The sequence below is a fragment of the Symphalangus syndactylus genome, chromosome 18, assembly GCF_028878055.3.
Source record: "Symphalangus syndactylus isolate Jambi chromosome 18, NHGRI_mSymSyn1-v2.1_pri, whole genome shotgun sequence".
NCBI classification, from domain to species: Eukaryota; Metazoa; Chordata; class Mammalia; order Primates; family Hylobatidae; genus Symphalangus; species Symphalangus syndactylus.
In genome coordinates this window covers 19,950,433-19,976,475 of record NC_072440.2, presented here as the reverse complement: position 1 = coordinate 19,976,475, position 26,043 = coordinate 19,950,433, and the positions used below count along the sequence as shown (strand labels likewise).

The following is a 26,043-nucleotide window of genomic DNA, read 5'->3' as shown; positions in this document are numbered from 1 at the left end:
GTAGCTCCTACTCCATGGAGCATGATCCCACTCCTTCACTGCCCCTCCCTCAGCCTACACCTACAGCTTCATGGATAATTGTCTTGTCAATCAAAAGGGTAAGTATAGGATTGGTTTAGACATGAAATTAGCCAGGATTGCTGATACGTCAAGTATGCCAGTGCTACCTAGAAGTGGGTAACTGCTACAATACAGCCCCACTCAGAAGTGCTCCTGAAAGACCACAGGAGAATCCTCCTAGTCAACAGCATTGGAAACAGTACATCTTCTCACAGGACATCCTGGAGGACAAGATACCTAATGGGTGCTGGCCGGGAACTTAGAAAGAGTAACAAGGAGGCATGTGGATGGACTTTTCAGGATGTGTGCACAATGTGAAGATATTATGTCACTATAAATGCTTGCTAGGGGACGTTAACTGTGGAAGAGGTTCTCAAAAATCAGGTGGGAAAAATGCTCGACTTAGTGGCTGTCAATAGTCTTCTTTCCTAGTCATTCCACTGGTTGTTCAGTGGGCCATGTAGCAAGGATGACCTCAACAGGCAGGGGCTCAACAACATGACTGCTCCTCACCCAGGTGACCTGGCTGCCATAGAGTGGAGCATCCAAAATGCCCGGCATGGTAGCTAATGCTACATTACTAGCAGGGAAAACAGCCAGTTACCAGGTGGCAGCTTGATTACATTGGACCCCTTTGTCTTTTTTTTTTTTTTTTTTTTTGAGGTGGGAGTCTTGCTCTGTTGCCCAGGCTGCAGTGCAGTGGCACAATCTCAGCTCACTGCAACCTCTGCCTCCCAGGCTCAAGCAATCCTCCCACCTCAGCCTCCTGAGTCCCTGGGATTACAGGTGTGCACCACTATGCCTGGCTAATTTTTGTATTTTTAGTAAAGGGGGGGTTTCACCGTGTTGGCCAGGCTGGTCTTGAACTCCTGACCTCAAGTGAGCCGCCAGCCTCAGCCTCCCAAAGTGCTAGGATGATAGGTGTGAGACACCGCGCCTGGCCCAGTGCTTTGTCTTCACAGGGAGAGACACACTGTGGGTGCAGCTTCGCCTTCCCTTCCTGCAGCCCTCTGCCAGCACCACCGTTTGTGCACTTACAGAACACCTTATTTATTTTCACAGCACCTTACAAACAACCCTACACAAACTAGTCCAGAGTATAAAAAGGAGCAAATACATTCCAACTCTTTTTGTGAGTGTAACATGACCTTAGAATCAGAATATGACAGAGAATTTTAGAAAAACAACCCTAGCTAATTTACTCATAGACATAGATGCAAAACTCCTAAACAAAATATTAGCAAATCAAATCCAGTAATACATCTCAAAGATAATATATCACGGCCAAATTCAGCTTATTCCAGGAATTCAAGGTTATTTTAATATCTGGAAATCAACTAATTTATGAAATTAACAGCCTAAAGGAGAAAAACCTGTAACTGTCAATATAAATGCTAAAAATGGAGAAACTCAACATATAGTCAAGATACAACTGTTAAGGAACGGAGATCTGCAAAAACACACATTAAGCCTCTATCTTAATGACAAAATGTTTAAGTCATTCTCTTTAAGTCTAGGAAGTCCACAATCATACTTTCATTCAGCACTGTGTAAGTCATTCCACCTAGCATGGTATGGTAAGAAAACAAAATACAAAGTGTATGGCTTGAAAATTAAGAAATAAGTTCGTTATTATTTATAGATTAAATGATTTTCAACCTAAGAAACCCAGAAGAATCTACAGATAAACTGAGAAAACTGGTAAGAATTAAACAGGTTTGCTAGATACAAAATCAATATACAAAAATTAATTCCATTCATTTTCATCAACAAACAGAAAATGCAATTTATAAAATGACACATTTTATAGTAGCAATGAAAATACATAAGTACCTAGGACTAAACCTAACAAAAGATATACAGAACCTATATGAAAAACTATAAAAAAACACATTAAGGAAGAATTAAATGAATAGAATGATTGGATATCATAAAAATGTCACTTCTCTGAATTGACTTAAAGATTCAATGTAGAGCCAATCAAAACTCCAACAGGTTTTATTCAAGAAACTTGACAAACTTTCATGTGTGAAAGCAAAGGGTCAAAAATAGCCCAAACTAATCCCACCACTTTGGGAGGCTGAGACAGGCAGATCCCTTGAGTCCAGGAGTTCGAGACCAGCCTAGGCAACATGGCAAAACCCCATCTCTACAAAACAAAAACAAACAAAATTAACCAAGTGTGGTGGTGTGAGCCTGTAGTCCCAGTTACTTGGGAGGCTGAGGTGGGAGAATCACCTGAGCCCAGGAAGTTGAGGCTGCAGTGAACTGCAATTGTGCCACTGCATTCCAGCATGGGGGACAGAGTGAGACCTTGTCTCAGGAAAAAAAAAAAAAAAAAAAGCCAAAACTTTCCTGATGAAAGAAAAGTCATCAAGAATTATTACAAAGGTGGCGTGATTAAAACTATTTATCAATGCAGGGTCGGTCATATCACTGACGGAGCAGAATAGGGAGGCTATAAACAGTTCCATGCATATGTGTAAATCTACTTTAGGTTACAGATGGCATTGCACTTCACTTAGGAAAGGACAGACTTTTCAATAAATGATTCTGGGACAGCTGGCTGTCCATTTAGAAGTAAAATTGGACTTCTACCTCAATCGTACACCAAAATTAATTCCAACTGCATTAAATATTTAATTATGGGAAGCAAACTATAAGAAAATGTTAGTCTACATAGAATTATCTTTATAGTCTTGAGAAGAATTTCTTAAAATAACACAAGATACATATGAAAAGTACAAACCATAGAGAAAAAATTCTACCTCATTAAAATTCAGAACTTCTGTTATTCAGAAACTCCATACAAAGTGTAAAGACAAGTCACAAACTGGAAAAACGTTTGAGATGTGATACTTAGGCTCCAGAATAAAGAACTCCTACAAATCAATTAAGAAAAAGACAAACAACCAAACTGAAAAATGACCAACAGACATGAACAGGTATGTCAGATGAGGAAACATGAATGAGTCATACCTATGAAATGTGTCGACATATGAAAATATGCTAAATTTCATTATGAGAAATACATTTTAAGGCCTGGTTCAGTGGCTTATGCCTGTAATCCCAGCTGAGGTGGGTGGATCACCTGAGGTCAGGAGTTTCAGACCAGCCTGCCCAGCATGGTGAAACCTAGTTTCTATTAAAAACACAAAAATTAGCAGGGCGTGGTGGTATGCGCCTGTAATCCCAGCTACTTGGGAGGCTGAGGCAGGAGAATCGCTTGAATCTGGGAGGTGGAGGTTGCAGTGAGCCAAGATCGTGCCATTGCACTCCAGCCTGGGCAACAGGAGTGAAACTCCGTGTCAGAAACAACAACAACAACGATAAACATTTTAGAACAAATGATACCCACCCATTAGACTGGATTTTTCTAGGGGAAAAATTGGTGAGGACACGCAGCAACTGCAACTAGAACTTTGGAAAACAATCTGGCATTACCTAGCAAATTTGAAGATGTTCATATCTAACCGCATGGCAATTTTGCTTCCAAATATATGCCCTAGAGAAACTCCTGTCCATGAGAACCAGGAATCTTGTACAAATATACAGATGTAGAAACAGCATTGTTTACAATACAATAACTTGACACATAATGAGGATAGTATTCCACAGCAGAATAAACAAATGCATTATAATATATACATACAATGAAATACTGTACAGCGGTGAAAATAAATAGGTGAATCTTAAGAAATGATATCGAATGATAAAAGTCACAGAAAAATAAATTCATAATGACTCTACTTATATAAAGTTCAAGAGCCTGTGAAACGAAATATATATTGTTTAGAGTATAAACATGTAGTAAAACTATGAAGAAAAGCAAGGAATAATGAGTAAAGAGAGGTTCCTCTGGAGGTGAGGAAAGGGGTAAGTCAGTGAGACAAGTCCCTAGTGCTAGTGGGGGTGTGAGGGAGTAAGGCCTCTCTACTGCAGGCCAGAGTGTGAACGGCAGATCGTCACGTGCCTATGGAGGACAAAGGCAAGGGAGAAAAGGAGAACTGGGGATTCTGTACCACAATAACTTTCCTACTTTATTTTTGTCTTGAGCTGAAGTTGCCAAAATCATAACATGGAAATTAGAACCATCTGTTGACAGGATAAGTTAGTGAACTGGACAGAATTTACCAAGAGAAATTCAGAATAATGTATTTTAGAATCTGTGTCAAATCACGGAAAAATATAAATAAAGTCTATTTTATTTGGGAGGGGAAAATAACGCCATTTCATCATTGTTTATAATAGCAAAAATACAGAAATAACCTAAATGCCCATTATGATAATACTGGTTAAATAAAATAGTATACATTAACACTATGGTATGCTGTTATAGTTGTTGGAAAAAAATTAAACAGACCAGAACAAGAAAAGTGAACCAATGGAATAGAATAGAGTTGTCAAACAGATACTATTTAGTGCAGGTTAAAGAGTCATTTCAAAACAGTCGAGAAAAATGGACTAGTCAATAAATGTTGAGACAACTGGCTGCCCATTGCCCTTATCTAAAACCATTCGCAAATACTTTAAATGCACATGGATTACAGAACAATTAAAATAAAATATGGGCGAATATGTTTTATAAACTTGGTATAACAAAAGCCACCTTAAAAACACAAAAACTAAAAGCCATGAAGAAAAAGAGGAATAAATATGACTAAATAAAACATAAAACTTCTACAAAGACACCATTAAGAAAGTTGAAAGACAATTCACAGGCTGAAAGATATTTGCAACATAAATAGCAGAGAAAGAATCAGATATCTATATCTATAGACATATATAGATATATATCTGATATATATCTATATATATAGCTATAAAATCAATTTAAATGAAAAAAAATCCAAAAAATAGGTTAAAAAAACAGGTAATCCATAGAAGAGGAAATAGAAATATCTACTCAATATGTAGCTATATGCAAATTATACCTACTATGTAATGCAAATTTTTACCCAAATGATAAAAACATAAGGCTTGAAAACAAGTGTTGGTGAGAATGTGAGTGAATAGGCTGCAAACCAGGGTGTGAATTGATACTGATATTCTGAAGGGCTGTTTGGCTGTATGAATTACGATGAAAATGGGCACAAATTATGACCCAGAGAATCCATTTCTAGGAGCACACCCTAAAGAAACACTCACATGTACACAAGGTTATTCACTGAAGCATTATTTGTAACAGTGAAAAACATCAAAATGTCATCAGCAAGGGAATAAACTATGATAGGCAGGATTGCAGGAGTTTTTAAAAATATGACAAATCTCTACATATTGACATACACTGAAGGACAGCCAAGTGATATTCTTAAGTTAAAAAAAGCTTCAGAAAAATGCAGAATAATGTTTTAAAACAAAGTGAATTCTATATATTTCTAAAGGTACATGTATGTGTGTAACACACAGAGAAAGGTATGGGAGGTAATAGAGTTCACCAGAGTGAACTGGTAATAGTTCACTCTGGGGAGGTGACTGTGTTGGGGTAAGGGACAGTCAAGGGAGGTTTTGACTTTATCTGTATTTGAATTTTTTTAAATTAAGAGTATACTCACTTATATAATTTTAAAATAAATATTTATAAAATAATTATGACACAAAATTATAAACTGTATAATGGGGGAATGGGCAAAGTCTTCTGGGAACATAGTGAAAGGAGAAACTAGTTTAGCATGAAGAAAGATTTTATAGCAGTTGTGACATTTTCACTGGGCCTGGCTATTCAAATAGGATTTTGTCAAGGATTTATAATTTGATGGAAGATTGTTGCATTTTCCAAAGATGACTACACCAACATATGTCTCATCCAATATGCCTCTTTCAATATGACACTGACACTCCTTCCTCCATGGAGAGGTTGTGGGGGGTCTGTGTCCCCACCCCCTTAAACTTGGGCAGGACTTTCTGATTGCCTTGTTGAACAGAATGAGGTGGAAGTATTACAGCATGACTTCTGAGATTATTCAACTTCTGTCCGGTCCTTTCTTTCACAAAATACTCATCCTTGAAACACAGCCACGATGCTGTCAGGAAGCCCAAACTAGCCTACATGGAAAGACCACATGAAGAGGCTCATGTGGAGAGGAACTGAGGCCTCAGCTGACAGCCAGCATCAACTGCTAGACACGTGAGTCAGCAAGCCGTCAGATGATTCCTGCCCCAGCCTTTGTGTTCCCTGGCTAAGGCTAGATACACATCATGGAACAGAGACAAGCCATCCCCACTGTGCTCTATCCTAATTCCTGACCCAGAGAATCCTTGAGCAGAAAAAATGATTATGCCACGGAGTTTCAGGACAATGTGTTACACAGTCAAAGTAACTGGAACAAAGACATTCTAAAGAGAAGAAGGTACACAAGTAATGGAATGTCCCAGGGCATTGTGAGTACTGGCAGTTTTAGGTGATGAAGCCCATAGTCTGGCTGGGATCAGACTATGAAAAGTACTTGTTTGGTACTATCTTAAAAATTAGACTTATCCTATTGCCAGTGGAGAACTGTTGAAAGCTTTTAAGCTGGGAAGTGAAATGCTAAGATCTGCATTTTAGCAAGATATCTCTGAGACTACTGTAAAGGAAAGATTGCAGAAATGAACGACTTAAAAATAGAAAAAGCCCCTCTGATTAAGATGGGTCCCAGCCAAGTAAAATGGTGGGATCCCTCCTCCAGCTACATTTTTTACTTTTTCCTCCTTAGGATTGCTTCTTATGCTCATTTATACTCAATTTCATTTGTATTAAAATGTTAGGAGGGAAAACTTTTATCCACACAAAAACCTGCCACAGATGTTTAAAGCAGCTTATTCATAACTGCCAAAACTGCAACCAAGATATCCTTCAGTAAGTGAATGGATAAATAAACTGTGGTACATTCTATTCAGCATTACAGTAGGCGAATGGATAAATAAACTGTGGTACATTCTATTCAGCACTAAAAAGAAAAGAGCTATCGGCTAGGTATGGTGGCTCATGCCTGTGATCCCCGCATTTTGGGAGGCTGAGGCGGGTGGATCACAAGGTCAGGAGATCAAGACCATCCTGGCTAACGTGGTGAAACCCCGACTCTACTAAAAATACAAAAATTAGCCAGGCATGGTGGCGGGCACCTGTAGTCCCAGCTACTCGGGAGACTGAGGCAGAAGAATCGCATGAACCCGGGAGGTGGAGTTGTGGTGAGCCGAGATCGCGCCACTGTACTCCAACCTGGGTGACCGAGCAAGATTCTGTCTCAAGAAAGAAAAAAAAGAAAAGGAAAGAGCTATCAAGCCATGAAAAGATATGGAGGAACCCAGTGTTAATTACCAAGTAAAAAAAAAAAATCTAAAAATCATACATACCATCTGATTCCAACTATATGACGTTCTGGAAAAGGAAAAACTATGGAGACAGTAAAAAAATCACTGGTTGTTAGGGGTCAGTGGGAGGGAGGGATGAATAGAGCACAGAGGATTTTTAGGGTAGTGAAACTACTACGTCTGGTACTATAATGGTGGATACACATCAATATACATTTATCCAAACCCACAGAATGTATAACACCAAAAGGGAACCCCAATATAAACCACAGACTTTGAGTGATTCTATGACAATGGAAGTTCATTGACTGTAACAAATGTACCACTGTGGTGTGGAACAGGGGTACACGGGAACTCTTTACTTTCTGCTCAGATTTGCTGTGAACCTAAAACTGCTCTAAGACCGAAAGTCTATTTTTAAAATTTTAGGAGAAAAAAATGTTAGGGGGTGTCAGAATACAAAATCATTTTCCTTAATGCTCTTCTTTCAAGCTTCTGGATCTAAATCTGTTTAAGAATACAAAGCAAACTGTCTAAAAATTATAACCACTTGTAACTAATTATCCATGTGACTAATGCCATCCTTATACAAACATCACTATAACCCCCAATTTCTTGTTTTTGTGTTTATTAAAATATCCTCATCGTTCTCACAACTGTCTTTGTAAGAAAACTCTATAAATATGAACTTGAACAAGAAAATAAACCTATACTAATAAACTATAGCACTTATACACTGGATATTATAGATCTATATAAGGAGAAAATGTGAGATGCATGGTCCAAGAAGAGTGGGAAGATATAACTCAAAACATAAAAAGCCACCTCTGTGGTCAGGGAAAAGATGCCTGTATGAATAGAAAAGCAAAGATTTATAAGGTGATGAAAGATACTAATGAGAACGTTTCATTCTCATGCTGGCAGAAGATCTTCCATTCTACTTTCTGAGAAAATCAAGAGGAAGAATGCATTGAAAATTGAGACTTCATGGAGAATAGAGACAGGATGCAGTGACTCAACAGTGAGTCAGTCAGATCCTCAAGGATCCAGAGTAGTCGCAGAGCCCAGCTGGAACTCAATCGTGTAATTTATTGGAGGCTAGTTTTGTATAATTTTATACTGTGCCTTTCTCTAATGTTAATTATTCAAGAGATGATTAACCAATTTGTGGCTACTGTGCATCTTAGCTCTTCACATTTTCACTTAATGCCTGCTTTTGAAAGAGGTCATAATTTAAATTCTTTAAGAAAAAACAGGAACTAAAATTAATTTTCTGCTATTAAAACTGCTTGTAAAAGAATTAAGGCTTGTAGTCAATTTTTCAAACAAACAATGAAAAAGGAAAAAGTAAAACAGAAAGAGAGAAAACACTGAAACAAATGGTAAAACAAGATTATAGGACCATGTTGTGGTTGAATTTATCCATGCTAGTTCTGTCCCTCATTAACAAAGTTAAATAGAAGCCAACGGTTGCTGTACTTCACAAAATAAAATCTGATAAATAAACTTCCTATTCCTTAACCAATTTACCTGCACCCAAAAGATTACAAACTTCTGCTGCTTCTGACAAGCACGTCATTGGTGAGACAATGGAAGGAGGTGTTGCTAGTAAAGGCAGCTTTGGATCATCATCAAAAAATGTCATCAGGTCCTGACAGAAAACACAAGAACATGAGAATTGAAGAAAAAAATTAATATCCCTGGATGGACAATTTATTGAGCTACAAAGTATCTAAATGTGCTGACATCATCATAAACACATTCTGATTTAATTAACTCAAACATACATCTATCGCTTGGTGTCTACTGGGTGTAGGGAGGTTTTCTGCCCTCAGGAATCCCCAGACCTTGCTGAAGACACCTTGTGTAGATAGCAAGGATTTTGCTTAGGGCACTACCTTTACCTACCACCCTTCAGCATCCTTACAGCATACTATCTCAGAGGCCAATTATCTTGTCTCATTGGTAATCATAAAGCCACTTGTATGTATCTTTTATTCATATTTTAAACTTTTAACTTTTTATCATCAAGTAAAAAGTAGACACAAAAGATAACCCAATCATGCAGGTTAAACAATAATCAACTGATGGCTAATCTTGTTTCATTTATATCCCTACCATGCCTCATTTGTGATCTGTGACAACCTGTTTCACTTTGAAGCAAATCCTAGAATAATCCCTTATTTCATTATGTATCTCTGCCTTAGTCCATTCTGGTCGCTATAACAAAATACCATCAACTGAGTGGCTTATAAACAACAGAAATTTATTCCTTACAGTTTGGGAGGTTAGCAAGTCAAGGTGCTGGCAGATCTGATGTCTGGCAAGGCCCCACCTCCTAGACAGTCATTTTTTCTCTATAACCTCTCATGGCGGAAGGTGACCAAGGAGTTCTCTTGGCCTCTTTTATAAGGGCACTAATCATATTCATGAGGGCTATGCCCTTATGACCTAGTCACCTCCCAAAGATCCCGCCTCCTGATACCATCACTTTGGGTGTTAGGATTTCAACTAAGAATTTGGGAGGAAAACAAATATTCAGACGATAGCAATCTCTAACTGATAATAACTCCATCAAACTGATAAACTTCATAGCTCCTAATGTCATCAATTACCATAAACTGTTCATATTTCCAACTTCTCCTAAATGTCATAAACAGGTTTTTCTACAGCTTGCTTGAAAAGGATCCAAATCAAGTCTATAGAGTGGGTTTAGTCGGTATGTCTTTTTTTGTTTTTTTCTGTGAACTAGGGATAATTTTTCTCCATTGTAATTAACATACAGTAAAATGTACAGACCTTAAATGTAGAGCTCGATAACTTTTATCATATGACTATACAGTTATATAGTAACCACATTTCCTTCACCCAGAAAGTTTCCTCAAGCTCCTTTCCAGCTGATACCGTCCCATCACCCTGCATCATGAGCACTATTCTATCCATATCACCATTATTGAATTTTGCCTGTTCTTGAGTTTCATATGAATGTAATCATACACTATGTATAATTTTGTGTCTGGTTCCTATTGCTCAACATAATGTACATGAGATTCATCCATGTTTTACTGTGTAGTTCCTCCCTCCTTTCCTAAAAAAACAGATGTGAATGTATCACAATTTGTTTATCCATTCTCCTGCATATGGATTATTTCCAAAGTTCATCTATTATGAATAAAGCTACTATGAACATTCTTGTATAAATCTTTTTGTGGACAAATGCATTCATTATTCCTGGATACTACATAGTAGTAGTATAGCATTTCTAGCTTATAGGACAGGTCTATTTTTAACTTCATTAGAAACTGCCAAACCATTTTCCAAAGTGATTTACCACTTTTAAAAACTCAACTTTGAGCTCATTTTAGATCCACATGTAAGAAATAATAGAGCCTACATAATCTTTACTGTGTTTCCTCCAAAGGTAACATCTTGCAAAATTATAGTACAATATCATACTCAGGATATTGACATTGAAATAGTCAAGATACAGAATGTTTCTATCACAATCACAAGAATCCTTTCTGATGCCCTTTCATAGACATATACTCCCTCAACAGAACTAATCTGTTCCTAATCTCTCCTTCATTTCTACAGTTGTGACATTTGAAGACTGCTATATAGATGGAATCATACAGTATGTAACCTTTTGGGACTGGCTTTTTTAGCCTCGCATAATTCCTAGAGATTCATCCAAATTATTTCATTTCAATAGTTTCTTCCTTTTCATTGCGAGTAGTACCCTTGATATAGATGTAACATAGTTTAACCGGTTACAGGACCTCTGGATCGTTTCTAGATTTTGGCTATTACAAATAAAGCTGCTGTGAACATTCGTGTACAGGTTTTTGTATGATATACATTTTCTTTTTCTTTTTGAGAAAGAGTCTCAGTCTGTCACCCAGGCTGGAGTGCAGTGGCGCCATCTTGGCTCACTGCAGCCTCAACTTCCCAGGCTCAAGTGATCCTCCCACTTCAGCCTCCCAAGTAGCTGGGACTACAGGTACGCATCACCATGCCCGACTAATTTTTTTTTAATTTTTTTTTTTAGAAATGATGTTTAGCCATGTTGCCCAGGCTGCTCTTGAACTGCTGAGCTCAAACAATCCACCCAAACTTGGCTTTCCAAAGTGCTAGGATTATAGGCATGTGCCACCATACCAGCCTAGATGTTCATATCTCTGGTATAAATTCCTAGGAGAGCAATTGCTGTTCATATAGTAGCCACATTTAGACTTACTAAAGAGTACCAAACTGTTTTCCAGGGTAGCTGTACCATTTTGCATTCCTACTAGTAATATACTAGTGTTTTAATTTCTCCGTATTCTCACTAGCATTTAGCGTTGTCATTATTTTTTAATTTTAGCCATTTTAATATTCATTGCATGTTTAAATTACATTTTCCTGAAGGCTAATAATGTTGAACAACTTTTTGTGCGCTTACTTACCATCTGTATTTGTTAAAATGACTGTTCATAATGTGCCCATTTTCTAGTTGGACTGTTTGGTTTTAAACTGGTGAGTTTTAACAGAAAATGCTCCAGATATTAGTCCTTTGCCAGATACGGGGTTTACAAACATTTTTTCCCAGTCTGTAAATTATCTATCCATCCTCTTAACAGGGTCTTTTGCAGAGCAAGCATTTTTAGTTTCGATGATGTCTAATTTATCATATTTTTCCTTTTAGGAGTCATGCTTTTGTTCAGTTCTTTTTTTTTTTTTTGAGACAGAGTCTCACCTTGTCACCCAGGCTGGAGTGCAATGGCATGATCTCAGCTCACTGCAACCTCTGCCTCCAGGGTTCAAGCGATTTTCCTGCCTCAGCCTCCCAAGTAGCTGGGATTACAGGCGCATGCCACCACAACCAGGTAATTTTTTGTATCTTTGGTAGAGACGGGGTTTTACCACGTTGGCCAGGCTGGTCTCGAGCTCCTGACCTAGTGATCTGCCCGCCTCAGCCTCCCGAAGTGCAGGGATTACAGGGGTGAGCCACCGCACCCGGCCCCAGTTCTAAATCTCAAAGATTTTTCTCCTATATTTTCTAAAAGTTTTATAGTTTTATAGTTTACATTTCAGTCTGTGATTAACTTGGAGTACATTTCTATATAAGGTTTAGGTTGAGATTCATGGTTGTCTGAATGTCCAATGCTGTAGCACCATTTTTTGAAAAGGCTAATCCTCCTACATTGAATTTCTTTTGTACCTTTATCAAAAATCAGTTGGCCATGTTTGTGTGTCTATTTCTGGGTTCTCTATTCTGTTCCACCGATCCAAGTGTCTGTCTCTCCACCAATACTGCACTCTCTTGATTACTGTAGCTATACACAGGCATTAATATCAGGCAGAGGGATTACTCCCATTTTGTTCTTCCTTTTCAAGACTGTTTTAGCTATTCTAGGGCCTGTGCCTTTCCATATAAATTTTAGAACAAGGTTATTGTCTATCCCTATAGAAAACCTTTCTGGGATTTTAATAGGAATTACATTAAACCTATAGAATAATTAGGGTCATCTATACTATGACTTTTACTATGTTGAGTCTTCCAATCCATGTAACATGATAGGTCTCTATTTGGGTCCTCTTTAATTTCCTTCATCAGTATTTCATAATTCTCACCACATAGACTCTGTACACGTTTTGTTAGATTTATACCTAAGTGTTTCGATTTGGATTCATACCTAAGTATTTTAATTTATACTTCAGTATTTTAATACCTAAGTATTTCAATTTATACCTAAGTATTTCAAATGGTATTGTCTTAATTTAAGTTTCCACATGTTCATTGTTAATATGTAGACATTCAATTGATTTCTGTATGCTTTTATATATTGCTGGATTCAACTGGCTAATATTTTGTTGAGAATTTTTGCATCTAGTTTCATGAGAGATATTAGTCTGTAGTTTTCTTTTTCTGTACCGTCTTTGTTTAAACTTGGGATCAGGGTAATACTTGCCTCATAAAATGAATTGGGAAGTGTTCCCTCCTGTTCCATTTTCTGGAAGACATTGTGTAAAACTGCTGTTAATTCTTTATTTTTTTATTTTTTGAAACAGGGTCTCACTGTGTCATCCAGGCTGGAGTACAGTGGTGCAATCAAGACTCATTTTTAAAATGATTGTGGAACTATTAAGTTTGGGTAGTTTACATTTTCTGATAAATTATTCTATTTCTTTTGATTTGTCAAAGTTATAAAGTTTTTTTTTGTTTTTGTTTTTGTTTTTTTTTGAGAGAATCTCACTCTGCCTACCTATGTTGATTATCTATTTGGTTTGTTTGGTTTGTGTCAGACATAGTAGTTTCACTACCCTAAAAATCCTCTGTGCTCTATTCATCCCTTCCTCCCACTAACCAAACAAACCAAACAGATGTTTTTGGTTTTGTTTTTGAGACAAGAGTCTCACTCACTCTGTAGCCCAGGCTGGAGTGCAGTGGCATGACTTGGGCCCACTGCAAGCTCTGCCTCCCAGGTTCGAGTGATTCTCATGCCTCAGCCTCTTAAGTAGCTGGGACTATAGGCGCACACCACCACACCTGGCTAATTTTTGTATTTTGTATTTTTTGTAGACACATGGTTTCACCATGTTGGCCAGGCTGGTCTCGAACTCCTGGCCTCAAGTGATCCGCCTGCCTCGGCCTCCCAAAGTGCTGGGATTATGAGCATGCCTGGCCCGTAAGCATAAAATTGCTGGTAGTAATCCCTTACTATCCTTTCAGAGCTTAAGCAATTGTAGTGGTTTTCTCTTGTCTCATCCTGATACTGGTGATTTGTGTCTTCTCTCTTTATCTTTGCCAGTCTTGTTAGAGGTTTATCAACTTTTATTGTTTTTTAAATTTTTTTATTATTTTTACTTATTTTTTTTTTTTCAAAGAACTGGCTTTTTGTATCGTTCCTTTTTCTCTGTTGTTTTCCTGTTTTCAATTTCATTAATTTCTGTTGTTTATGATTTCCTTTCTTCTATTCTTTGTGCATTTATTTCGCTTTTCTGAGTTTCCTGAGGAAAGAACTTAGATTATTGATTTCAAACCTTTCTTCTTTTCTACTGTAAGCATTTAAAAAATTAAAATTTTTAAAAAATGTTTACATTATAAATGTAAGTGCTGAAAATTTCCCGCTCACCACCGCTTTAGCCGTATTTCACATATTGCTAATATTGAGGTGAACCTTAACGTAAACTGGACTTTGGGTGATTATGATATGTTAATGTAGATTCATTGATTGTAAAAATTTGACACTCTGATATAGGATGTTGATAGGGGTGGGAAGGGTGTACTTGTAGGAGGGGTAGAGGACATAAGGAGAAATCTCTGTATCTTCCACTCAATTTTGCTGTGAACCTAATATGGCTCTAAAAAATAGTCTGTAAAAAAATAAAAAAAGATCAGAGTGACTTTTTTTAAATTTTGAGGGAGAGTCTTGCTCTGTTGCCCAGACTGGAATGCAGTGGTGTAATCTTGGCTCAAGCTGTCCTGCCACTTCAGCCCCCAACTAATTTTTTTTTTTTTTTTTTGAGACAGAATCTTGCTCTGTCACCCAGGCTGGAGTGCAGTGGCTTGATCTCGGCTCCCAGGTCCACGCTATTCTCCTGCCTCAGCCTCCCGAATAGCTGGGACTACAGGCGCCTGCCACCATGCCTGGCTAATTTTTTGTATTTTTAATAGAGACGGGGTTTCACCGTATTAGCCAGGATGGTCTCGATCTCCTGACCTCGTGATCCGCCGGCCTCAGCCTCTCAAAGAGCGGGGATTACAGGCATGAACCAGTATGATCAGCCCAGGGTAACATTTTGTAAAGATTTTTTAAACATTTAATACAGATTTTATAAACATTTTATAAAGATTTCTATAAAGCAAAGAAAGTCATAAATAAAAATTTTAAATCAAATGGAAAATAGATAAAGAACCAGGAAGTGGGCTAATTCTCTAATACACAGATTGCTTTTAGGAATTGGTAAGACACAGATGAGAAACCAAACAGGAAAATAAGCAAAGGACATGAATAGAGTTAACAGTGAAAAGAAACAAACATGCCCAATAAACGCATAAAAAGTTACAGGAGAAAATTAAAATAAAAATTTTCTTCCTCTCAGGTTGACAAAAATGAAAACTTTTGATAACAGTATTTGCAAAGATGAGGGAAATCAAGATGATAGACTGTATAAACTGTATACCAGTACTGCGTACCAATATAAACTGGTACAACTTTTAGGACGATAATTTGGCAGCATTTTTCAAAATTAAAGATAAGTATAACCTTTTGGCAATTCCCCTTCTGAGACAGCATCATAAAAATGTATGTACAAGGATTATTATAGCAAATTTGCTTTAACAGGCAAAAACATGAAAGAGCCAAGTGATTACCAATAGGAAATGGCTAAGATTATATATATATATATGTATGTGTATACGTATATATATAAAGAATACAGCACAGCAATATGTACTGATATAGAAAAATGTCTATAAGATGTAGTTTACTAAAAAAGCATATCTTGAAATATACATTGAATGATTACATTTATTATACAGAAAGATGTCCATGATATATTGCTTAGTTCAAAGCATGTTGCAGAGCAATACATATTGAATGAGACCAGTTAGGTAAAAGAAATGTGTAGACACAAAAATTTCCCCCCAAAATCACTGGAAACTGCTGGAGTTGCCTCTGGAGAAAGGAACTTGAGAAGCATGGAGGAGTAAGGAGCCACCCTGCTCTGCACTCTTCACCCTTTGATGTTGTCTGAACACTTTTCAATAAGTACTTTCTAATTTAAAAAGAAGTAACAAGAGTACAAGCATGAAAATAAAAAAAAAACCTTTTAAGCATAAAACAATGATGTAGCAAAAAGATACAAGAAAAATGAATTAACATAATTAGAATAAGTAGAATTTCCATTTGTCTAACAACTTTGGTGAGATCAAATTTTAGGAAATATAATAAATGGCATCCCAATAAACCAAAAGATAAAAATGTATACTCTTCATTTAGCAAAATAACAAATGAAGGCAGTAGGAAACAAATATTTATCGTGTATCACTATCAATTTAGTAAATCACAACTAGACTGAAGGTTTTGGTCAGCTTTAATTTTGTGTGAACCAATTCATAGCATCTCTATCTGTTTCTATGGAAACAACTGTGACCAAAAAAATCACAACCTCATTGTTGAATCTCCTCAAACAGGAAAAGAATAAGGTCTTTTGAGGTGATGAAAAGCTGCAAATAGCCTTATTCATTAGCAAATCTAATAATAAAAATTCTGGGCAGTATATGTAGAGAAAACAGATCCATGTCTGTCATAAATTTAAAGTCATTCCTTAGTTTTGAAAGTAACATTTAGGCAAGCACTGTTCTGCTTTTAAAAGCTCTATTCTGTTATGAATTTTGTTTACTGCATTTAAGATAATTTTTCTTTCATTTATAAGATGAGAATAGTTAAAGAGGTTTCTATTTAAAATTTTAAGAGCTATTTTAAGCGCCCCTCATTCTGCCTAAGTGATCATTTATTTCTCATTCTGTAGATGTAGTACATTTGACAACAACAATTAGATTTATTGTTCAACTTACGAGGTTTTGTCTTCTGCTACAAGAGCAGACTACTGAAGGGGACATACTGGAATGTAACACATGCTCTAATAGTAATAAGAAAAGATGCTTGTCAAGAGGATAATGGGATATTGTTATAATACAGTGATGCTTTGAAAAAGGAAAATCCAACTTCTAAACTTCTTTTGAGAGAAATGCACCATTTTTTCTCACTGAAATAAGATGTAATGTAGATCAATAACACTGAGTTTCTCTGAAGTCAGAAAAAAAACAATAGTAATCAGGATTTAAAGACTGATACAAAAAAAAATTAGGTGACAATTTATTTCTTTGGTTCTAAAGCACATAGGACTATTCAAGTCTATCTTCTACCTCAAAAGCCATCAGCAGGAAAATAGGCTGATCTCAAATTTTAAAATCATTTTGGCTGGGCACGGTAGCTCACGCCTGTAATCTCAGCACTTTGGTAGGCCAAGGCGGGTGGATTGCCTGAGGGTAAGGGGTTCAAGATCAGCCTGGCCAAGATCAGCCTGGTGAAACCCTGTCTCTACTCAAAATACAAAAATTAGCCAGGCATGGTGGCAGGTGCCTATAGTACCAGCTACTTGGGGGGCTGAGGCAGGACAATCACTTGAACCTGGGAAGCGGAGGCTGAAGTGAGCCGAGATCGTGCCAGTGCACTTCAGCCTGGGTGACATAGACTCTGTGTCAATAAATAAATAAATAAAATAATTTTTGACTTAATGTTTTATCTTTAAATTTTATTTATGTATTTATTTTACAGATGGGGTCTCACTATGTTGCCTAGGTTGGAATGCAGTGGCTATTCACAGGTGTAATCGTAGCATACTATCTACAGTTGCAAACTCCTTGGGCTCAAGTGATCCTCCTGCCTTAGGCTCCCAAGTAGCTAGAACTACAGACATACACCACTATGCCCTGTTGTCTTATCTTTTAAAATAATCTGTGTGTGTACACACACACACACACACACACACACACACACACACACCTGAGACGGAGTCTCACTCTGTCACCCAGGCTGGAGTGCGGTGGTGTAATCTTAGCTCATTGCAACCTCCGCCTCCCAGGTTCAAGCCATTCTCCTGCCTCAGCCTCCCGAGTAGCTGGGATTACAGGTACACACCACCATGCCCAGTAATTTTCGTATTTTTAGTAGAGATAGGGTTTCACCATGTTGGCCAGGCTGGTCTTGAACTCCTGACCTCAAGTGATCCGTCCACCTAGGTCTCCCAAAATGCTGGGATTACAGGTGCGAGCCACTGTGCCTGGCCCCTAAAATAATCTATGTCTTTTCAGTCAGTGAGCTATTACGAAATTAAAGAACAGCGAAATTTTAATTTTACGTACATTTCTAAGCTGTTAGAAAAACAATTGAATCCAATACCTAATTGGGCTGGGGAAAGGCATCAGGAACAGAAAGTAAAAAAAAATTATAATAATTTCAACCTTCCTCATAGGAATTGCAGCAGGGAACACTAAGAAAAGCACTCTGAGCACAAGACTAAACAAGCATCTTTCACAGAAAAAAAAAGAGACGCTAATGTTCATTTACTGTCTATTATTCATTCATTTCTTCAGTTGACAAAAATTTGTCAACTGAAGATTCAGCAATGAATAAAGACTAAAAAGGTCTCTACTCAAGAAGATTTCTTTCTTGCGGGAGAAACAGACAACAAACAGAAAAACGAATTAATGAGATAATTTCACAGTCATGAGTGAAACGGATTTCTAGCCAAGATGGTTCTGTATGTTCATACTTTGGGGATGTCTCCCTTCTCCAAATATAGAGCAATGAGAGAGAAAATGCAAATGTGAAAATTAAAAAGATATAGTCATGCTCAAAACCAAGATTAACATCTTCATGGAACAGAAACAAATAATGGTAAGGAGAGGCTGAAGCTGTGGACCTTTGGGGCTCTGGGTACAGAAAATGTCAGAGAAAATCAGGAGCTCAACTGTGGAAGGCTACAGTGTCAGTTCAAGACAGGAGTGCTGAATATGGACTCTCTGCTTGAGATTATGCTCAGGTCTTAGGATCCCCACTTACAAATGAAGCTGAAATAACCTGTCATCAGTCACAGCCTGGGGTTGTGGCTTCTAGAAGTATTAGACTCGGATAGGTGAGAGGACACAAACCTCTCTAGCAATTAAAATACAGCATCCTTTGGTCTAGGGACCAGATCTGCAATATCTCTGATACCAGCAAAAGAAAGCAATCCCAAGCTGCCAGTAAGTCCTGAATGTGGATGAATAGTTCCGGGTGTCAGGAGGAAGCAAAATGAAAGACTGTTAAGCAGGAAGGAGAAAGGACACAGAGAGAAAGATTAAGAAACAAAAACAAAAACTTGAGCTACTCAAGATGAGCTTATAATCCAATAGTCTAAAACACAGAAAGAAAACCAAATTCATTCCTGAAAAAGTCAATATAATAAAGAAATATAGGGGCCGCGTACGGTGGCTCATGACTGTAATCCCAACACTTTAGGAGGCCAAGGCGGGCGGATCACCTGAGGTCAGGAGTTCAAGACCAGCCTGGCCAACATCTCTACTAAAAATGTAAAAAATTAGCCAGGTGTAGTGGCAGGAGTCTGTATACCCAGCTACTTGGGAGGCTGAGGCGGGAGAATCGCTTGAACCCGGGAGGCAGAAGTTGCAGTAAGCTGAGATCATGCCACTACACTCCAGCCTGGGTGACAAGAGCAAAATTCTATCTCAAAAAACAAAACAAAATATATAGAAAGTATTTAAAACTGAGTACACATAGTCTTAAAAGATAATGAAAAGGATAACATTTAATTTACAGGAATAAATCAAGAAATAAAAACAGGCAGATATGAAATAAGTACAAATAGATATACTTAAGAAGCAATGAGAAGTTCTCTAAATGAAAAATAGAGTTATTGAAATAAAAACCTGGCAGAGTGTGGTGGCTCCTGCCTGTAATCCCAGTGCTTTGGGAGGCCAAGGCAGGAGGATCGCTTGAGGCCAGGAGTTCGAGACTAGCCTGGGCAGTATAGTAAGACTTCATGTCTACAAAATATTTTAAAAATTAGCCAGGCATAGTGATGCACTCCCAGCTACTCGGGAGGCTGAGGTGGGACGATCGCTTGCACCCATGAATTTGAGGTTACAGTGAGCTATGATCATTCCACTGCATTCCAGCACAGGCAACAGAGTGAGACCCTGTTTCTAAAATAAATAAATAAATACCTCACTAGACAGAAAAATTCTAAGTGGGCACCCATGAAAGGGGAATAAATGAATTGAAAGATGATCTAATTAACTACAATGCAGCATGGAGATATGAGACAAAAAATGTTTTAAAAAGCTGTTGAAAGACATTAAAAATGACAGAGTAATCCAATGTGTATTTAACGGAAATTAAGCAGAAAAAGTGTTCAAGGAAATGGAGGAAAAGTAATGTTTGAAGAGCTATACGCTAAAATTAAAAATGTGAGTTGTCATGTGAAAGTGCAAACAGGAGTTAAGTAGATATTATGTCTGAGAAGGTCGCAGAACACCGTAGAAAGAACAGCAAGTCCTGCTTCTGGTTCTGGTGGCTCCCTCTCACAAGATCAACCCAGGAGGTACTATAAAGGAACGATATCAAAATGAGAAGAAAACTGAAAGGCCCCTGGGGAGACACAGAGCTCTTTTGAACTGGTAAATGTGTGTGAGAGTGAGTAGGGGTGTTGGTGCTGGCTTTATCCTGGGACGGAAGGAAGGGAGTCTGCAGTGACAAGATAACAGAGGAAGAAAGTATCGTAATGACACTCCATTTGCTGCCCTGCAACTGGCCTCCACAGCTACTGGGACTCAGGCAGCTCTACTCAGGAGTACCTTCCAGTCTGTGCAGAAGCTGAGTGGGCAAGGAGCTGAGAAAATTTGGTGGGGACTGGGATAGGCTTGGGAAGATGCTTCTTCACCCTTCCTCTTCCTGTCCCCCAGGTGGGCACGTGGCTTGCAATTTAAGAAGTGTCTCCCTCTAAGGCTACTTCTTCTTGGGGTATTAAGAATTAATTCCTAACTTGAGGCATTGATCCTTAGGATGAGGAATGATCAGCTCAGGTCTTATGGGGGTGAAGGGGAAGAAATACTCTTCACTCTAGAGTCCATTTCCCTCACCTCCCACTTAAGCTGATAGGGAGCAGATAGACTAAGTTCTAGCGTTTAGCAGTCCTAAAAAAAAAAGCAGCCATTACCTCTAAAGATAACCAGCCACTGGAGGAGCATAACTATTTCAAAAGAAAAATAAAAAACTGAATCACAGATTTCATCAGAAGCCCAGATATTAGAACACATAGACCAAGAATTTAAAATAAGTTTACTAAACATACCAAGATAAATAAAAAGGGATATAAGTAATATGAAACAGGAAGACATGATATAAAGAAGAAACATAAATACTGAATATTACATATAAAAATAGAATAGTTGAAATACAGAATATAGATGATATTTAAAATTGAATGGATATACCTGAGAATAAATTACTAAGCTGGAAGATCAAATTGAGGAACTCACAGAAAAATGAGAAAACGAATAGAAACTATAAAGAAAAGTGAAGAGATATAAAGATAGAAAGAGAATTACTAATATCCAGATAATAAGAGTCCAAGAAAGATAAACAAGTGAAAATCAACAGCAGAAAATGTTTGAAGAAAACCGAGATAACTTTCACAGGACTAAATAGAGATGAAAAATCCTCCAACTGAAAAGTCCCATGGGTGAGAAAGAGGAAAGAAAAGAAAACCACTTAAGCATATTATAGTAAAATTTAAGTCTTTTCAACAAATAGTGTTGAAACAAATGGATATACTTGGGCAAAAAACAAAAAAAAAACAAAAAAAAAAAACAAAACAAAACAAAAAAAAAAAACATTAAAAGCCCTTTATCTATATACTTCACACCTTACACAAAAATTAATTCAAAATAGATCACAGACCTAAACATAAAACATGACACTTTTAGGAGAAAACCTATGTGACTTTGTTTAGGCAAAGAGTTCTTAGATATGACACCAAATGCATGATTTTCAAAAACTGATAAATTTGACTTCATGGAAATATTAAAATTTTGCTCTGTGAAAGATATTGTTAAAAAGAAAACACAAGCCACAAACGGAGAGAAAATATACACAGATCACATATCTGACAAAGAACTTACATCCAGAATATGTGAAGAACTCAAAACTCAATGGTAAAAAGAAAACCAATTCAATCAGAAAATGGATAAAAGATGTGAACATATGAATAAGGTCAAAGATAAGTTATAATGCCACAAATAAGCACATGAAAAGATATTCAACATCATTAGCCATTTGGAAAATGCAAATTAAAATCACAATGAGATATCATTACAGACCTATTAGAAGAGCTAAAATTAAAATAGCAGTAATACCAAAAGTTGGTTAGGATGCAGAGCTACTGGATCTCTTATGCATTGCTCATGGGAATATAAAATGGTACAGCCACTCTGGAAAACAGTTTGACTGTTTTTTACAAAACTTGGCAAGCACTTACCATACAACCCTACAACTCTTTGACATTTATCCCCGAGATATGAAAACTTCACGCAAAAATATGTACACAAATATTCACAGCAACTTTATTCATCATAGCTAAAGAAGGAAACATCCGAATATTCTTCAATGAATGAATGGTTGAACAAAATCTGGTATATCCTGACAGTGGAACGTACTCAGCAACAAAAAGGGATGCGTTACTGATTCATGCGACAGCCTGTCGGCCCCCCAGGAGCATTACACTGAGTGAAAAAATTCCATCTCAAAAGGCTGCATACTGTCTCATTCCATTTATACAACGTTCTAGACATGACAAACACTGCAGAGATGGAGAAAATATTAGTTATTGCCAGAGGATGGGTTGGGAGTGGGATAGGTAGCATGAGGCACTTCTTTTGTGGTGATGGAACAGTTCTATATCTTCATCGTGGTTCTGTTTACACGTATCTATACATGGGATAAAATTACATAGAACCACACACACAAAAACACAAATGCAAGTTTAAAAATCTGAACAGTGAATTGAAAAGTTGAACAATGAATAAGTTCTACAGTCCAGTTGGTATTAATATACCAATATCCGTTTCTTGGTTTTGATGTTGCGCTGCAACCATACAACATGCCAGCAGTGGCACAAGTTGAGAGAAGGGCATACGGGACTCTGTACTATTTTTGCAACTTCCTGTGAGTATACAATTATTTCACAGTAAGAATTCTTTTTAATGGGTAGAAAAAGACTATTCAATAAATTAAATATTGCCTATCCACAAGGGTACAAAGAAGGACTCTATCTTCTACTATATAGAAAAATTCTAGAGGACATAAGGACCTCAACACTTAGAAGAAAAAATAAGAGATTTTATTATATTAGGGTAAGAAAGAATTTCTCAAGATTTTTTAAATAGCACAGACCATAAAACTTTGATAATTTGACCTTATTAATATTTAAAGCCCTGAATAACAGAAGACACCGAAAGCAAAGTTAAAAGACAAGCACAACTTCTCTTGGAACACATGAAGCTGCAAAAGACAAATTTTTAAAAAACCCAAAACATACAGATCGTCCACTAGGGCCTCCAGAAAGAACACAGCCCTACAGACACCTTGATTTTGGCCCAGTGAGCCCTGGGTCAGGCTTCTAACCTACAGAAGATAATAAATTGGTTTGTTTTAAGGCACAAAACTTGCAGTGATTTCTTACAGCAGCTATAGGAAACTATAGACTTACCTCTGTTGATTTCCAGCCATGAATCTTGAGTGGAAGTGTTTCCTGGGACAACACAGTTTCTGTAGGCAAATGAACATCTTGGCAATGCTCTTGTTTCAATCCTGCCTTGCACACATTTTCTGTCAACAATATAAAGCTAAGATTTTACTTTGGCAAAACACAGTTATGTTTTTATATTAGCTCCCAATTTGTAAGTTAATCACTTCTGAAGATACCTTTCTTCCTGCTAAATATAAACCGTCTGCCAATGGTAACCTATGAGTGTTAATCACTTTAATATGTCTCTATGTAATAAGTGAGAAGTTCAGACTGATTTTAAAAATACAACTTAAATTCTTAAGAAAATAAAATTCTTTATATTTGACAAATATTCATACAAATTTATAATGCACTTATGTGGTTTTGATTGACTGCATACTAACAATAATTATAATAAGTCAATCTAGAATAAATATTAAAATCTTTGGTCAGAGAAAATTTGGAAAAATAATTTAAATTCTAGCCCTTTCCTACATCAACAACTCTGTTATAACATTACTTAGTCACCTTTTCTAAAAAATAAGGTTTAGTATAGTATAGAAAATAGAGTTTGAAAAAGTGAAAAGTATTCAAATAAAATTTTAGCAAAGCAGGAATGAGAACTATAATTATTTTAATTAATATTTTAAAGAACTTTATTACTGCAGTGTGAATTTGATGTGTTCTAAGAGAAACTAATCAGAAATGTATAGATTATTAGATAAAAGAACCCAACACAATTTTTAAATTTTGATTTGAACATAAAAGAATACACCTGTGATATGGTTTGGATTTGTGTCCCCACCCAAGTCTCATGTCGTATTGTAATCCCCAGTGTTGGAGCAGGGGCTTGGTGGGAGGTGATTGGTTCATGGGGCGGATTTCCCCCTTGTTCTTGTGATAGTGGATTCTCATGACAGCTGGTTGTTTAAAAGTGTGTAGCACCTCCTGCTTCGCTCTCTTCCTCCTGCTTCAGCCATGTAGGACATTCTTGCTTCCCCTTTGCCTTTCGCCATGACTGTAAGTTTCCTGAGGCTTCCCCAGCCATGCTTCCTGTACAGCCTGCAGAACCATAAACCAATTAAACCTCTTTTCTTTATCAATTACCCAGTCTCAGGTAGTCCTTTATAGCAATTTGAGAATGTACTAATACAACCAGTGAAAATAAACTGATATTTCTGTTTATATCTTTTTGCTAAACAATATTTTTACTGTCCTAATCTTTCCCTTCCTATGTGAATTACTATATATTAGTACCAACTCTAAAAAGTCTAATCTGAAAGTGTTAGTACCAACTCTATCTCAGCATATCATTGGGCACAATAAGAAGTATAAAAAAAAACTACCTTCAAATTGGTATATACACACTACTGGGGATATGTAAAGATTTCCCAAGGGCTAGGTGGGCATAGATAGTTTTAAAGGAAGCAATTTCCAGATCCGCAACTTCCACCTATGTTCTTATCAAAAACTGATCTGCCTGAGAATGCAACTACGCAGAGATATCAGGCTAGTTCTTTCCCCTTTTCCTCCAATAATCAATTTTCTCCCACTTTACAAAAGAAAGGCATATCCTCACCTATCTTATTATGATACATCTTCCCAAGCATAAGAACCTCTAAGGCACCAAACAATAGTTAAAAATACTAACACAGAGGAAGCCTCCTTTAATCAAAGCAGAAAAAAACTAATGGTCTGTCTGCCCAGACATTTCTTTTAATGGGAAAGCGTGGCATAAATAACAAGGTATTTTGGTCCACACCAGCATGTTTGGTTTTCTGATATATTACAGTACGAGGCAGCAGGACAGATGACAAGTTCTGTTTAATGTCCTTGTGTTTTTCATTCCTCACCTATTATCAAAGAATGCATTATTCCTAAGGAAGGGTCCCCTGAGAGCAAAGCCAGGCAAGCATGAGAGGCAGGGGTTGCCATATGTCACCAATGCGACAAACTCCTGATGAGGCTGCGTGCCTTTGCCATCCATCTTAGGAAAGGATTCGGGAGTGTGAAGACAATCAGGACAACATCTGTTTATACATTTATTTGAATAAAGTCAGACATTTTCTGAAATAAACTTTAAATCTGATTTGGCTAGTTGTCTTAACAATGAGAGTTGGCTTTGCCAACTAGATTATATGGTAAATATTTTCCAAAAATTGAATGAACCAAATCTGAGGTTCTGTAGAGTTGATGAAAGTATATTTAGAGCATATGATACAATAAAATCATTTTCTCAAAAGATTGTATTGATAGGTATATTGCAATTAATATTTTAATTTTTCTCACACTTTCTGAGTATATTCAGTTAAGGTATAACAGGTTTAATTAATAGTTATTTAATAAATTTTAGTA

At 37.1% G+C, this 26,043-nt stretch overlaps 1 protein-coding gene across 7 annotated transcripts in view; it reads right to left on the bottom strand.

Moving 5' to 3' along the window:
• Positions 1 to 26,043, bottom strand: part of ENTHD1 (ENTH domain containing 1) — a 145,106-nt gene that overhangs the window by 69,259 nt on the left and 49,804 nt on the right. For 5 of the 7 annotated variants that reach the window (XM_063622933.1, XM_063622936.1, XM_063622937.1 and 2 more), the window contains exons 4-6: positions 24,634 to 24,750; positions 23,671 to 23,789; positions 8,884 to 9,004 (exon numbers count right to left, since the gene is read on the bottom strand). In XM_063622933.1, coding sequence (XP_063479003.1) covers positions 8,884 to 9,004; positions 23,671 to 23,789; positions 24,634 to 24,750 — 357 coding nt within the window. Of the gene's footprint in view, positions 1 to 8,883; positions 9,005 to 23,670; positions 23,790 to 24,633; positions 24,751 to 25,541; positions 25,569 to 26,043 lie in introns of those variants that run through there. The other 2 variants (XM_055251950.2, XM_063622935.1) reach the window with 2 other exon arrangements.